Source organism: Benincasa hispida, chromosome 1 (assembly GCF_009727055.1).
Source record: "Benincasa hispida cultivar B227 chromosome 1, ASM972705v1, whole genome shotgun sequence".
Lineage (NCBI taxonomy): Eukaryota > Viridiplantae > Streptophyta > Magnoliopsida > Cucurbitales > Cucurbitaceae > Benincasa > Benincasa hispida.
In genome coordinates, this window is record NC_052349.1 from 27,395,950 (window position 1) to 27,412,765 (window position 16,816).

The window sequence follows — 16,816 nt, forward strand, 5'->3', positions numbered from 1 at the left end:
TATCATTTAAGGCATGATCCACTTGTATGTCTCCACATATATACTTAAATTACAACGATAACCAGAGATCTTAGTTTATTGGTTTGTGGTAAATGCAACAAAAATATCTCTTATTTCATAGACAACAGTGAAGAAAATATCTCATGTTATTACATCACAAGCGTTTGTTCATACAAATGTTTACAAACTACAGGACCCTACGAGATTTAGGGCATCAACCCCAACAATAAAATAATTTCATGTCCACCTTATATGAGTCCAAAATCATGACAAAACATAAACACCAAATATTAATAAGTTGCGAAAATTTTGACCTAATATATTATCATAAAATAAGACATCAAAATTAAGTTAAAAGAAAAGCATTCCAATGAGAAAAAAATATCGAAATAATAATTGAAAAGTAATAATAAAAATTGAGATATATTGTCATAAAAATTTTTATGCTAGAAAATTTTGACCTAGTATATTGTCATAAAATAATTTCATGTCCACAGCCAAAATTTTGATGCTTTTCGTAGGAATGCTTTTCCCCCTTACTTTATGTTTTTTCTCTCTCTCACTCTTTATCACTTTCTCTATCTCTCACTCTCTCTCTCTCGCACTCTCTCTCTTTCACTCCTTTTCCCTTTCTCTCTCTCTTGCTCTCCCTCTCTCTTGCTCTCTCTTTAGACATTGTCTCAGTGGTCTCGCTCTCTCTGGTATTACTCTAACGAGTCTCGCTCTCTCTAGTGTTGTTCTCTCGGGTGTCACTCTCGCAGATTTCGCTCTTACTTATCTCACTCACGTTCTTTCTTTCTACTTGTCTTCAACCCCAAAACACATTGAAAACCAAATTAATAAATAAATAAATAAAATCATGGGTTCACAATATTTCTAAACACCAAAATGACCAATCCTATCCCCATTATCGATCAGTTTAAGACACAATCGACCCAGATTGAATTCACTTACCGATCAGATTCGATTTGTCGGCAGTAAAGGAATATTTTTAGTTTAGTTTTGGTTTTCAGTAAAAGGGTAAAAAGACAAAGAGATGAGGGCATTTACGTAATCTAGTATGGCGATGATGTCAGCAGAGGGTCAATTGACATTATTTTTAAAAAATGGTCATTTGACATTTTGGACCCAAAAAATGGGTCATCCTTACAAATTTTCCATGAAGTTTGTGCGTTCATTCATGTTTATGAAGTTTGAAGTTTGAAGTTTGTGCGTTCGTTCATGTTTATGAAGTTTGAAGTTTGTGTGTTCGTTGATGTTTTGAAGTTTGTGAGTTCGCTGATGATTCTAAATACATATTTCTTGACGTTGTTTTCATCTTATTTCTTTCATGTATTTCTGAAGACAAATTTCTTTTATAAACTATCTTGTAACTTTCTTTTATTTGTTATAGTATGGAGTTCGCTTTGTTTTTTTTTTTAATTATTATGTGAGTTTGTTTGAGTTGGTTAATAATGCTTTACAGGTTATTTAGATCAAATTAAAAAAATTATAAATTATAAATTAAATAATTTAAAAGTCAATATTCAACCATCGAAGGAATGCCCTACGCAAAGATGGTACCATCGGGAGTTCCACCAACTCTTGACGAGTTGAAGAGTCCGCCGGGTGTTATGGAACTGCCCACGAACTAGTGAGCTATCAGAAGTTAGTGGAACTTCCGACGATTAGAAGAGACCGTCGGAAGTTAATGGAACTCGCGACGACATATATTACCCGTTGAGAGTTCCTATAACTCCCGACGCCCTATATTCAATGTCGGGAGTTGTTCACAAACTCCCGACAGTTCTTTTCGACGGTCCTTTTCTGTGTCCGGAGTTTTACTCCCGACGGATTTCTCTCGACCAAACTCTTGACGATCAGTACATCGTCGAGAGAGGATCTCTCTGTTTTGTGGTATTGTTATTAACTTGTATGCAAAATTTATCTATATCCTAGATTTTTTTAAGAAAAAGAAAATATATTTTCAATGTATCAGTATTCTCGTTTTTTAGAAATATATATATTAAAAAATATATAAAAAGTGTCGTATCTTTAGACATATCCATATATTAATTTTTTAGAAATTGATGAATCGTTGTATCCGATCGTATCCGTATTATATAATCGTATTCGTATATGTGCTTTATAGATATCCATTCGTAAAATTTAGTTTAAATTGTATTTGGATTCATAAATTTTCAAACTCAACCATTTGAATATTGACATTTGTTGTCAAGAGACCAATTAAGTCCGCCTATAAGAATAAAATTATTGATGATATATGTGATAATTAGTAGATGCAGCTTGATTATCTTAACTAGTTAGCATAACTATAATATATGCCTCGATCTCTATCATTCGAGATATTATTAAAGATAATATAAAAGAAATAAAAAAAGAAAAAGAAAAAGAAAAAGAAAAAAACAGAAAACGAGGAGAAAGATTACAAAAAGGAAGAGTGAACTAGTTAAGTAGGATTCTTTTTTTTTTTGGCAAGTTGAACATTATTTTTTTAAATAGTTTTAGTATGTGGAGTATGGATTCAAATATTCAACTGCATGTTATTATAGCTATATTTAAGTTGGTAAAAACAAATCACTCAGACCTTATTTAAATAACTATTTATTTTTCTTTTAAGTACAATTAAAAGTACACGGGATTCAACCAAGTCCCTTAAACTTGGTGGTCACTATGTTAATCGTATGGCAGTTGAATTAAATTTGTTTTTAATATAATAACTATTTAAGTTTTAGTTTTTATTTTTTAAAATTTATATTTATTTTATCTCAATTTGTTATGATATCTTCCATATTTTTTAAGATAATGCTATGGTTCATAGCTAAATTCTAAAACCAGGAACTATTTTTCGAGTTTCAAAACTCGATTTAGATTTTGAAAATGTATACTCTTAAGAACTAATAAAAAAAAAACAAATAAAATCATAAGTAGAAATAGAGCTTATAAGCATAATTTTTTTTTAAAAAAATAAAGATGGAGAGTATCAAAAACTTAAATAGGGTGTTTAATTCACCAACATGAGTTGAGTTGAGTTGGTATATTTGGCTCATTAGCCTTAAATGTTGGTAGTGTTGAATTACTATATTTTACCAACTCATCTCAACTAACCCCAATTCTCCTTCTTCCAATATTTTTAATGTCTCCACTTATCCGCCACTGTCAGCGACTATCGCTGCCACACTCTGAGAACTAACTCTGGACTCCGAAAACCACTTCCGATGACAATTCTGATGACCAACTTCGACAATTAATTTTGAGCTTCAACAACCACCTCGGATGACAACTCCAATGATCCAACTCCAACGATAACCTTTGGGCAACCAACTCCGACAACCAATTTTGGGCTCCAGCAACCACTTCCGACAAACAAACTCCGATGACCAACTTTGACAATCACCTCTGACTACAAACTCCAATGAAAATTATCTTCGATGATCAACTTTGATGACCACCTTTGAGCGAGCAACTCCGACGACCAACTCCGAGATTCGACAACCACCTCCGACAACAAACTCCGACAACCAACTCAAATACCACCTTCATGAGACCAACTTCGAGCTCCAACTACAAAATCCAATGAAAATCATCTTCAATGACCACCTTCGCGACCAACTCTAAAGACCACCTCTAGGCTGCGAAAACCACCTTCGATGACAAACTTCAACGACCAACTCCAATACCACCTTCATGCGATCCAACTTCAAGCTCTGACAACCACCTCCAACTACAAACTCCAATAAAAATCATTTTCAATAATTAACTTCGAAAAATACTTTCGACCAATATAAGATCGATGACTGTTAAAGTATATTGTAGGGCCGTTGATTATATAAATAATATTATTTTGTCTATATTAAGTGCAATATTTATAGTAGAAATTTGTAAAATATATTTTTATTTAATTGAATTCACATATCAAATAAGTGTTAATAATATTTGGAAAATGTATTTATGTAGTTGAAAAGTATGTAACACATAACAAACAAAAACCATAAAATAGAGATTTTTTTCTTAGAACATTTTTTGGCAAGAACTAGAGAAAAATGGAGAATGGTTCTATGATGATTCTCTAAATTTGGAGGAATTAAAAGTAAAATTATTAATGACATGTGGTGACATTCCATTGGATACTAAGATGATGAGGGAGATTCAATTAAAAAAATTATAGTGGAGTAAAAATAGAGAGCAACAATGGGAAGAAGAAAAAAAAAGAAGATGATATAATCGAGAAAAATTAGGAATTAAAAGTTTTGATTCTCTTTGATTTTCCATTTTATTTAACTATATTTTTACAAGAAATATAGTAGATTAATTGTTGTTTATTAAAAAAAGAAAGGGAGAAAGAAAGAACTTAAAAAAATAAAAGAAAAATTGCAAACTATATTTTATTCCAAAAGATGACTATAATTATTGAAAAAAATCAAAATAAAAATAGTGGTAATAAAGACATTATTTAGAGTAAAAAAACAGCATCAAATATCTTAGACAATTCTACATCTCAATACAAACATAAACTTTAGACATCGTATCTAACTCAACTCCCTAAACAACCTCTAAGGGTCATCTCAATATTAGAATCAAATCTCTCTATGAATTCATCAAAATTTTGATGGTTTAAATCTCCCCCAAGCTTCAAGATAAGCCTCAAATGATCGAATCCCACCTGCTTTACAGTAATGTGACCCCATTAATCAAAAGTTTATAATTAATTATAGATAAATACAACGCATACATATTTTGCAATCACATCTGAACTTTCTTAATAAAGTAATAAATTAATTAAAAAATGAATTTTTAGAATAAGATTAGCAGTAAAGTAGGAATCAATTGTTGTTTCTCATCCCGTAATAGTATTTACTAAGCTTCGACTACATTTTTTTTCCCATTTTTAAGCCGTTGGAATCAAAGAGGAAGAAACGAATATTTTAGAGCTCAATGTGAGCCCTTCAATGTGTTTAGTGTCACCTCATGTTTTTTCCCTTCTTTTTCCTTTTTCAATAAAAATGTTTGGATTCATATTCAATCTACCTAATTAATTAATTCTAATGAATTTTAATCACTTTTTATTTTAAAGAATAAATACGATTGATCGTAACATTTAAGATTTGATGATATGATATTGATGTGACTTAAGTCAACTTTAAATTGTTTCTTAAATAGATGATGAAAGATTTAGTGTATCTTTCTCGAATAACGATTTAAAATAAGTAAGTTTGACATCTCATTTTAATCATGTGTTGTTTAATGTTTTTTTCATCTTAAATTTCTTTCTTTTTCAATGAGATGGAGAAAGGGATCCGAATATAATAATAATAATAATAAAAAAAAAAACTTGAAGTAGCCTCGGCTACTAATACATTAATATTCTTCCTTGATTGGAAAAAAAAAATTAATTGATAAAGCTATAAATTGGAGTTCACCTTTAAAATGATAATTAATCAAAATCCTTAAAATATGATTGAATGTGTTATTTAAACTTTAGGAAAAACCATTAACATAGTGGTTAAGAATTCCTTTTGGAGTTCGAATCAAGTAAACCACCACCACATATAATATTTGTTTTTTTTCATTCATTAAAATATTTATAAATAAATTAAATAAAGTCAAATCGATTTAATTAATATATATATGCATCAGTGTTAAAGCATATAATAAAAAGCTTAAATTTATATTAATCAATAAGCTTCAGCTTCGAACACATTTTTATTGAAAATGTATTATGAATCTAACGTAGGCAAATTTATAAGGTATAATTGGTTAGAAACTTTTTTGGTACAAGGATTGGAATGACATTGATTCTCAAGTGTAGAATCCATGGATGCCCTGTCAAATACAAGAAAAAGGAATGACAATTTATATTATATGCACATAAAAGAAGTTAAATGGGAAGGGAAATTAGGAAAGAAAAAAAATGGGTCTTTTATACTATTTTATAGGTTAAAAACATATTTTTATCCTTATATTTAAGACTTATTCAATTTTACTCCCTGTTTTTAAATGTCTAATTTTAGTTACTATACTTTCAATCAATCTTAAATTTAGTATTCCATTTTTTTTTTCAAAATTGGTTAGATAATTATAATTTTAATGCAAGAAAATACATAATGTAGATATATTTTTAAAAATTTATAGTAAAAAGAGAAATTTTCTTAGATAAAAAAAGAATGTCAAACTATTTATAGAAATAGCAAAAAGAAAGACTGATAAATACTTATACATAGTATCAATGATAGACTTCTGTTAATTTCTATCCCAACTAATCATGATAGATTTCTATAGTCTTTATCAAAGAAGGTTAAATTTTGCTATTTTGTGTAAATAATTTTCTTATTTTTTTATTTTGAAAATTTTTCCAGTGAAAATGCTCATAGATAATAGATAATAACTTTTGTTTGGAAAAAAAATCAATAATAAACCAATAGTGAGGACTAAATTTAAGATTTATTGAAAGTATTGATTTAAAAATTTAAAAGTAGGTACTGGATTAAAATTAAACAAAAGGATAGTTTTACCTCTATGTATGTATATAAAGAGAGAGAGAAGAGTCTTGCTGCTGACTCTTCAAGCATGTAGAAGGGTGTTGACTAAATTGGAAGCTTCTAGCAGAAGTTGGATATATATATATATATATATATGCTAAGCTGCACTAATTAAATTAACCTTTTTAGATTAAAACTTAGTATATATGCATTTGCATATGCATTTGTTCCCTTTGGTTACTAGTGAATAATTTATTTTTCTAAATTTTTTAAAAACAAATTCCAAGTGATTTTGAGTGAAGCTAAGTGCCTACAAAAGAATTGTTTAATTTTTTTTAATATGTATATAGTCTATTTTTTTTAAGGAGTGTTATAATATATATGAAATGTTTAAGGATTTGATCTAGTGATGAGCTTGTTTGTCCCATAGTTTGTGAAATTGAGTTTTGGCAAGGAGAGAAAAATTTATATTTATTTCATGCAGATTGTTCTTTTTTAAATCTAGATTATTATTATTTAAGAATAAAAATATCCGTTCTTTTAGGTAATTATTTTCTCTTCTAGTTAATTATTAGAGTAATTGTTTTATATGGTAAAATTGTTTAAAATATTTTTAAGTATACTAAAATATATTGTCTAATAATTATATGTCTATCATGGTCTATTACTAAAATTTTACTATACTTGTAAATACATTCCATCAATTTGACCAAAAATAACTAGGGTTAAAATTGAGGAGACAAATTTTGTTTGAGACACTTCTAAAAATGCAACATTTTAATTTTTTTAACCCATACCAGGAAAATTAAATATGAATTACTTTATAATTTGTTTAGATAAAAATAACATAGTGGTTTTCTTATCATTATTTTAAATAAATAATATCAAAAGGTTGAAAAGTTTAGAGTATGTTGGATAGAGAATTTAGAATCAACGATTCAATAAAAATAGAGTTGTATTTATATGTGTTGATAGAAATTGGATTCTAATTTAAATCTATTATATTTTTTAGAAAATGAATTGAATTTATAACATAGCATATTGTATTTCTAAATATTTTTATCTTTATTTAATAGAATACTACATTTTAAAATTGAAAAAATCAAAATCCAGATACAAAAGAAAACATAAAAATGTTGTTTTCAGAATTTGCACAATTTGAATCACAAAATCCAAAAACAACTTTTAAAAATAGAGTTCGAGTTGTCTGCCAAATACATATTTACTAAAATATAATATATAATCTAGATTATCTACTAAACAGACTCTTAAAATCGTACTCTCACATGTGGTTTAATTATTTAATTGTTATCGAGTCACATTAATAAATAATAATTAAAAAAAGGCAAAATAATGTTTTTTTATATATATGCGTTGAAATTTGATGAATATTTTGTTTCCTTAATTACGATTTAATTTCTAAATTTATTTGGAAGTTGAGGATTAAGGGAGTTAGATATAGAAAGTTATGTTATACCTATACAAATGGCACATGGAGATAGTAAATAATAATTTTCTTCGTTGTTTAAAAAAACAAAATTTTAAAAACTAGAATAAAAAATGTAAACAAAATCCTAAAATTCCAGATTGCGATATACGCCAATGGAAAAAGATTAGGGAAGTCTAAAAGAGGGGGAAAAAAAAAAACCCATTAATGAGATGAGAAGAATTTTAATTTGACTAACTAAAGTTTATTTTTTGGGCCTTCAAAATTAATATAATTGCTCATGATAAAGGGAAAATAAAAAGGCACTGAAAAGAAAAAAAAATTAAAATCAAATAGGTAAGACTAAGTCATTTTGATCCATTTTATACGTTAATTAATTTGAAGCATTTGACCAAAAAACCAAATTAACTACCAAAATTGACAGGGTGGTTTCTAGAAAGTCTATTAATTATTTCAATTCCACGATTTTGAATTGAATAATTAATATGATACCTGTGCCATTTATAAAAATTCATGCATGTCGCCAATAAAACCTCATATCATTATACAGTTTATTCAAATTAAATATTTATTTACATATATATTTTCTTTGAGATATCCAATTCAATTTTGTAAAATTTAATGACCAAGTTTGTTAGTTACCTACCTTTTTTTCGTTCATATATATAGAAATCTATGTGCCCACCATGGTCGTAAATTACATAAATATAAATTCATTCGGACATAGCTTAAATGGACATTATTATAGTATCTGCCGGCTACCTTAAAGGTGTAGATTTGAATAATTCAACCATCATTTATCGTGTAATATTTTAAAATTAATTACACTTATCATATAAAAATAATTAAAGATATGTTTTGGAATATTACCCTACCAATAAGAGTTATCTTTAGTCTTATATAAGCATTAATTATGTTGAAAAATAGATAGAACACATGGACTACCTCTCCTCTCGTTGTCAATTAGTTGTAAGATAGAATTTTATGTTATCTACTCACCTAAATTCTTTGAGATAAATGAGCTTTTTGTTCTTTTTTCCATTTTTTTTTAAAGTTTGGCACAAATCCAAAATATAGTTTAAGTTTTATTATATTTTTTAAGCTATATGTGAGATGAGATTTAGCGATGGAATAATAACGTTTTTGTCCTTCTGTTTTTCATCTTAGAGAGACTGAAGCATTTGATAATCGTGTTTTTCATATCTAACTTTAAAAAACTTTTCCAAAATTATGTACGAAATATGAATTAAAAACATATATTATTTTATCATTCTTAACTTATACATAGAGGAGTTGCAAACATAGCAATAAAACTTAAAGTATTAACAAATATGTAATAACACAAAATAATTTATAGATATATAGCAAAATAAATAGAAAGCATTTATTTACCCTAGTGAGAGAGGAGGATGATCGGCATATCGATCATACTACCACACACGAATCGATCGGCCTGACTTTTCTAGAAGGAGTCGAGTACCTTCCAATAACGGTGGGTCTCTCCGCATGAGGCTGACGCCATTCGAGGTGGCAGTCTTCAGGTCATGGGCCTGATGAATTGACCAATTCGATCCAACTATTAGAGTTTATCAATGACAGAGTATATTATTAGTAAAAAAATTTCAATAATAGATTTTGCTATATTTGTAATTTTTTATAAAAAAAAAAAAATTGCAATACACTTCATTATTAACCCTAAAATTGTTATTTATTGCAATTACACCTCATACTAATATAATGCATAATAAATATAACATAAGAAACTTAAATATTTTATTGATATAAAACTTTTACATTTTGAATTTAAAATTACGAAGAAAAAAAGTTATTATCCCAAAATATTTTTCAAAAAAGAAAAAACAATAATTCATTTACGTGCTCTTATAATTGATCTTCCATTTGTTTGAAAAACGAAAACTTTAAATACATTTAAGCCTCATGTAAGCGTTAGAAATTTCATGGATTTTATGTACATTTAAATACATTTTTTTTAAAAAAAAAAATATATATATATATATATATTATAACATTCGTAAGAATTCTCCACGCTTTTACCAAGGCTGCATAGAACAAGAAACTTGGATGAAGACAATGTTATCAAACTCTGGATGGAAACTATATATTAATCCAACACATACAAATTAAAAGATACAAACAAAACTATGGTAAAACCAATCAAAACATTTCAAATGTTTAGAACATAAGACACAAATTTTCAGGCTAGCTACAGGCGTGGACAAAATTATTGGTCAAACATTACATACATTCAAAGAAAATGATAGAATCAAAATTACCTTTCACATTTTTATCAAATAGTATGTACAAACAGAACTTCCTCTTTCAAATTATATATATAATAATATAAATGAATTACTTAGCTACGATATAAACTTAACATATGAACATATAGAATTCAACTTTTGGAAATACTGAGGATTTACAATCATATAGTAAATCATAAGATATATATTTAATGATGGAAAATAGTATGAAATTTCATTCCTCGTAGTTATTGAATGCCCATGTGGTTTCCGAAGCACAAAACTTCTAACTTGAATTAAATAAAACTTCAAAGGACAAAAAGGAAATAAATCCTGAGAGAGGTCACAATAGGGTGACAACTGACATAGGATTTATGAGGCGAATTGTAAACAAAAGACTATATATATATAAATATAAATATAACTATATATTTGATATGATCTAAATATTATATCTCATAGAATCAGCCATGTAGCTGGCCGAGATTCTTGTATTTTTTTTTTAATAACTTGACCATATTATATGTAGAGGAAGAGATACATGGTTTAATTAAAAAGATCCTTAACTTGTTGTACCTATATTCATAATCTCAAACCCTATTATTTTAATTTAGCTCTTATAATTCAATACCATATTTATGAGTTTGTCAGTGTATATTTCTTTGCTTCCTTAATTTCGACTCATACCACTATTTTAAATTACAACTTGAAACATTGATATTTTAAAATTGTATTTAGAAATATTAGAGCTGATACGAGAGAAGAGGCCGACATAACAAGTAGAGTTATCTATTTTTATATTGGAAATATTGTTATGATTTATATTAGAAGATTTGAAATAATAAAAGAAAAAGAGAAATGGGTTTGTGATGAGGAGGTCTAGAGTTTTTGGGATGATTTGATTTTTGATAGATATAATGTAAAAGCAATGATTAGATGCAACCTACAAGAGAATACTTCTCCCATGTGATCAAAATCGTATTGTTCATAAAACCCCTCTCTCTCCCTCTGTCTTTTGTACATCTTTAAAAAAAAATTAATATATTCTTTTTTCCGAAGGGAAAAAAAAACAAGAGATAAACAGATATTGTGATCAGCTTCATCATCTATGTCACAAATTTTAATTTTGATAATATGTAAAATTAGCAGCAATCTTGCTTGTTTTTAGGCACAAGTGATTCAGCTTCCACCACTTCCTCCTCACCACCACCACCAGTTAGTTTCCTAGCTCTAATTGCTTCGAACTCCCAATCTGTAAATCCCAAAACCACCAGCATCGCCGCCGCACAGCAACCCTGCGCCGCCAGCAGTCCCAGCCATAGTCCCCTGAAATCAAACCCACCGTAAAACGATAGTCCCACCGCCACCGGCATCCCCACCAAATAAAAACACCCTAAATTTATATTCGCCCCTATTTTGGGCCTAGCCGTCCCTCTCAAAACGCCGCACCCCGTCGTCTGCGGGCAGTTTCCGAGCTCGCACAGCCCTATTATGGGCAGCACCATCGACGTTAATGCTATGATATCTTTGTCGTCTGTAAACATACTGGCCCAAATTTTCCTTATGGACACTGCGAAAAACAGAGCACAAATCCCTAGAAGGAAGCTACAGGACAACCCCACAATGGCTGCTAATTTCGCTTTCTTTGGCTGCTCTGCCCCCAACTCGTTCCCCACCCTGGTGGAGACGCTGAAACTGAGGGAAGATGGGAATATGTAAATTAATGCGGTGGTTTGAATCAAAATGCCCATGGAAGCCACGGTGGCTTTGGGGTTTAGCAGTAGGCCACAGAGGAGGATCATGATCTCGTACCACCACCACTCGAGACAGACAGATATGCAGCTTGGGATTGCCAAATTAAGAAGGTCTCCCCATTCTTTGAAGCATTGAAGAGAGAAGCCTCCCCATGTATCCTTATGGACGCGGAAAATTAATATGTAAAGGATCAAAGAAGCAACGAGGTTGAAATTGGTCCAAACCCCTGCTATGGCAACTCCTCGAATACCGAAATCGAGATAGGAAACGAGGAGATAATTGATGGGTATATGGAGAAGAATAGAAAAAGCAGCGCAGAAAGTGAGAGGGAGCGTTATGGATTGAGAGCGAAGGTAAATTCGAAGAGGGTGGATGAGGGATTGGGCGAAGAGATCAGGAACAGAGTAGAGAAGGAAGAGTTGAGCTTGGGAGGCAATGGAGTGGTCCTGTTTACAGAGGAGAAGGATGTTCTTGACATTGAACCAAAGGAGTGAAATGGGGATTGAGGCGAGAGAGAGAAGAAGGATGGTTCTCTGTAAGGCGAGGCCGAGGAGGGTGAATTTTTTGGCACCGAAGGCTTGACCGCAGATGGGTTCCATGCCGATGGCGAGGCCGGAGAGAATGGAGTAGCCGGTGATGTTGGCGAAGCCGATAGCGAGGGAGCCGCCAGCGAGAGGGAGCTCGCCGAGGCGGCCAAGGAAGAGCATGGAGATGAGAGAGCGGGAGTAGAGGAGGAGGCTGGTGAGGACCATGGGGAAGGCGATTTGAGAAATGGAGAAAGCCTCTTGAATGGCTAAGGAGAAATGGGAATTGGAATTGGTATTGGTAATGGCAGTTTGTTTTGTTGGTTTGTGGAATTGTTGGGATGTCGGGGCTTGAGGGATCAATGGGTTAGTGAGATGATGCATGATGGAATTGGTAGGGTTCTCAGAGTCATTGATTGAGTTAAGGTAAGAAACTTCACAGTTGCATAATTTGCTGCAATTGGAACACCTTACACGACACATAATTTCTTCTCTGCCTTACAAAGAATCGTGTTAGATACACACAGAAAAACAATAAGAGAGAGAGAGAGAGAACTAAGAGACACTATGAAAGAAAGAGAGATGGAGAAAATGAGTACTTGGGGGTTCTTGCCAAACACATCACTCCCTTTTTATAGCTTATCCAACGCGTAATTTCTCTCTCTCTCTTATTTTTCGATAAATTAAAAAGTTCTCTCGGCCATTTCTAGGATTGTGGTTAAATAATCACAACTTTTTTTTTTCTCTACTTAACCTTTTTACTTTTTATTACTTCTTATATATTTACATACTAAACGGGTCTAATTAAGAATTATAATGAGTCCATTTTAAATGGAGTGAAAGGTATAATGGACAATAGTTCTCTAGATTAGATGGTATATGGTATTCTTTATTTTGGACTTAACTTTAATGACTTTACTTTTAGTTTCACTCAAAAGTCACATACTCTAAGTGGATCAATATAAGGGACGATAAACTTCAAAATATATTTATACAATCATATAATATTGTCCACTTTGAACATAACCCCCATTCTCGTTTCATTTTCAATAATAATAAATAAAAGTTTTAATTTGACAGCATACATGTAAATAAACAAAGTTAATGAAAAGAATTTATTACATAGACAAATACTTATCTAAACCCAATGACATTTAGTATAGAAAATCATTTAGTGGTAGTAGTGAGCAAAAAATTCCAAAAGTCTCATCAATAGGCAATGATTTTCTATTAAAATGAATGGAAAGTTCAAGATAGAATATATGGATCAAATGACATATAGGCATAAAAATTCAAGACTCATTAGAAATGTTTTAACAAGTATGGTAAGAGTTGATATAATGTTTATTATTGTTGTTGGAAAAAAGGGGGGAGATTTAGTGAGTAGGCCAAATTGTTTTGATTGGAGTGAGTTTTAATTAGAAGAGAAATAGAGAGGGAGGGAATTGGAAGGCCAGAAAAGGGCCATCGACTATGTTTTGTCCTTGGATTCACCTACTATGTATATATATTATATACTGTGTATTTAAATGTTTGGTTGGAAGCTCTTGTAATTTACGAGTTGTTCAATATGACAGCAAAATCCAAACCTTGAAACGGCCTCATCATCTTTCACAGCTGGTTTTATCGTACAGTACTGGTGTGTTCCACTTCCACTATATTAATTGTTTGTCTTAATGGATCATTCTAAAATGTTTGTTCTGTCCATTACCCACTTTGGAGCCTCCTCGCCAAAATGCCCAATCCAGATTTTCAATGACAGTTCGTGGCAGTTAAAATATTTAATTAATGTGTCAAATTTTGAACTCTCTTTCCTCTCTCACAATAATAGTCAAAACCTTACTCTTCACTTTTCTGCACACGTCTTCACCTATCTGTACGTGTGCGTGTCTCTCAATCATTGTTTTTACAGAAAATTTGAGAATTATTCTAGTGTACAAACTACCATATTTTTCTACTTCATATTATAAATTTATCTTCATCAATGTTTATGAACTTCATATTAATGTCAATGGGTCTATCTCTATTTTTAAACGTACGTTGACGTTACATACAATAAGTGAAGGTAATATAAAAAATTGTCCATGTATAGGAAAATTTTCCAAAAAATCTTAAGTGTTTTTTGGGTTGCATCTATATTTTGCGTAACCCAAACAATTGTCCAATAAAAAAATGTCATGTGACAAATTATTATTATTATTATTTTTGTATAAAAGAAAGGGGAACGTAAGATTATTAATTTCAAATTCATTTGATAAAGATCATATTTTTAGTTTTTTATTTTTGAAATTTATGCAAAATTTGACTAATTACTTTATTAATTTTAAAAACTTAATTGGTATTTGAAAATGAAAAAAACTTGGATGCAACCTAAGTTGCACTCATCTTTTATGCAACCCAAGTTGCACCCAATAAAACTATGTCATGTGGCAATTTTTTTATTAGACGCAACCTATGTTTCACCTAATCATTGTGCTCTAAAAATACAGGTAGAAAGTGAATCACAACAAAATAAACTTAAGCTGATAGGTGAAAGCTATTATGGGTGGATTATGGAATCAAGGGTAAAATAGCCAGAGGAGAGTAAGAGAAGGCTGAAGGAATAAGCTTAGGATAAATTGGGCCTGGTTGGTCTTGGCCCCAACCGAAGTCGAGCCTCTTATATTAGCCCAATGGTCAAAGATCCAGCATAGCTAGGCCTTAAGGGATGAAATCCTAACGCACCTAGCAAGGATGTTGGGCTGGTCAGCCTTGGCTAAGAATGAGGTCGAGGTTGAGGCTCGAAGTTTGATGACCAGGGCATGCTAAATGCAAGTCCTAGTGCATTTGGCTTGAGAGATAACCTAACCTAGGAAACCCTAATCCTAGTTGGACTAAGATAAACCCTAGATCAAATCTCCTATGAATACATCATTATAACTCCATATGAGGTAACTTAAAATTTTAATTTCTTCTCTATTCTACAATTCTCTTACTGACTTAGACATCATAACTCTTTTTCTTCTTTGTTTTGCAGGTGATCTCTTTTAAAAAATCACAAACATACCATTGATGTCACGTAGAGGTCAGGTATATTTTCTCTGGATCAAAATTTGACATCAACGAAAGTAAATTAATATTACATCGACTAACAAACAAACATGCGATTTCAAATTATTAATTAGTTCATTATTACATCATGCTGAAAATTCATAATGGTGAGTGAGAAAATGGTGGCGTTGGTTAGCACCTAATATATGGACAGCCGTTTCAGGTAGAATACAAAATTAGATTCATATCCGGCATATTTGAAATAACCAATAGTGACGAAGAAGGGTCCAATTCTTTGACTTGAAGAAAAAAGTGAAAAACCTTTGATATGGATAAAGAGTGTTAAAACACTTGGGGGAAGAAAAGGTCAACTTTCAAGAAGCCTTTGAGATTATTATTATTATTTATTTATTTTCAGTAAATGTATATGCTTTGAAATTTTGAAGGCAAAAAATGGGTCATGAAGAGTCAACAGAGTGGACCAAGAAATGCCAAGTGGAGTCGAGCCGTGGGGTTAAAATGAAACTATATGCATAAAATATGGTGGATTGGTCTTTAATTTTATTAAGACATAAGAGGAAGCTCCGCATTGAAGTGACGCTTTCTTTCATTGTATGCAATTATCTATCTCCCACTTTGAAACAGAACAAAAACGACACACAGTGGTTTGGTCATAAAAACGTGTAGAGAAAAAGTCTAATTAATCACTCCATATTCATCGCCCACACAGACACCAACAAATATCACTATAAACTTATTGCTTAAAACATTCCATTCATATAATGCCTTTTTTTGACTGTTTCTTTCAAATATATATATATTTTTTATATTAAAAATTGTATATTACGTTCCCATTTACAACAATTATCTCATTCTCATCATCGACATAAATAGAATTAAAATATTTCAAAAAAAAGTAGATTTGTCATATCACAAGTTATGATTGGATAATTTATTAGAATGTATAAAGATAGATATAGTACGAATAATGTACTAAGTATTCTTTGTTTTGAAGAGTAATATCTTTTTTCATTCGGGAGAAGTGAAATGAGCCAACTTTTTGCTGTGCATATCTTGTGTGTTATAGCTACCCCATTTCAGCAATTTTTTTTTTTTTTTTTGGCGGCCTTTCGGTGGAACTTATATTGGGTTCGGTGTGCTTGGTGAGGGTAAATGGGCAAAGGAAAAATCCCTTTCTTTTATAAATTTATGACCAAAGAAGTCCAAAGTACCTTTTGAAGTACAAAAGAAGTTCGAAACAGAAAAGAACAAAAAACCCAAACAACTAATGACCAAAAATTAAGTGAGAATGACGTTGGT

General features: G+C 30.7%; 1 protein-coding gene across 1 annotated transcript; it reads right to left on the bottom strand.

Moving 5' to 3' along the window:
- Positions 1-11,154: 11,154 nt before the first annotated feature.
- LOC120071752 (protein DETOXIFICATION 49) lies at positions 11,155-13,080 on the bottom strand. Its single transcript, XM_039024130.1, has one exon. It carries the CDS (start codon positions 12,947-12,949, stop codon positions 11,330-11,332), a length of 1,620 nt encoding a protein of 539 aa, XP_038880058.1. The 5' UTR covers positions 12,950-13,080; the 3' UTR covers positions 11,155-11,329.
- Between the last annotated feature and the right edge of the window lie 3,736 nt (positions 13,081-16,816).

Bases quoted from the DNA above. Each gene is read 5' to 3' on its own strand.
- LOC120071752 (XM_039024130.1), bottom strand. From the start codon at position 12,949: ATGTGTCGTGTAAGGTGTTCCAATTGCAGCAAATTATGCAACTGTGAA.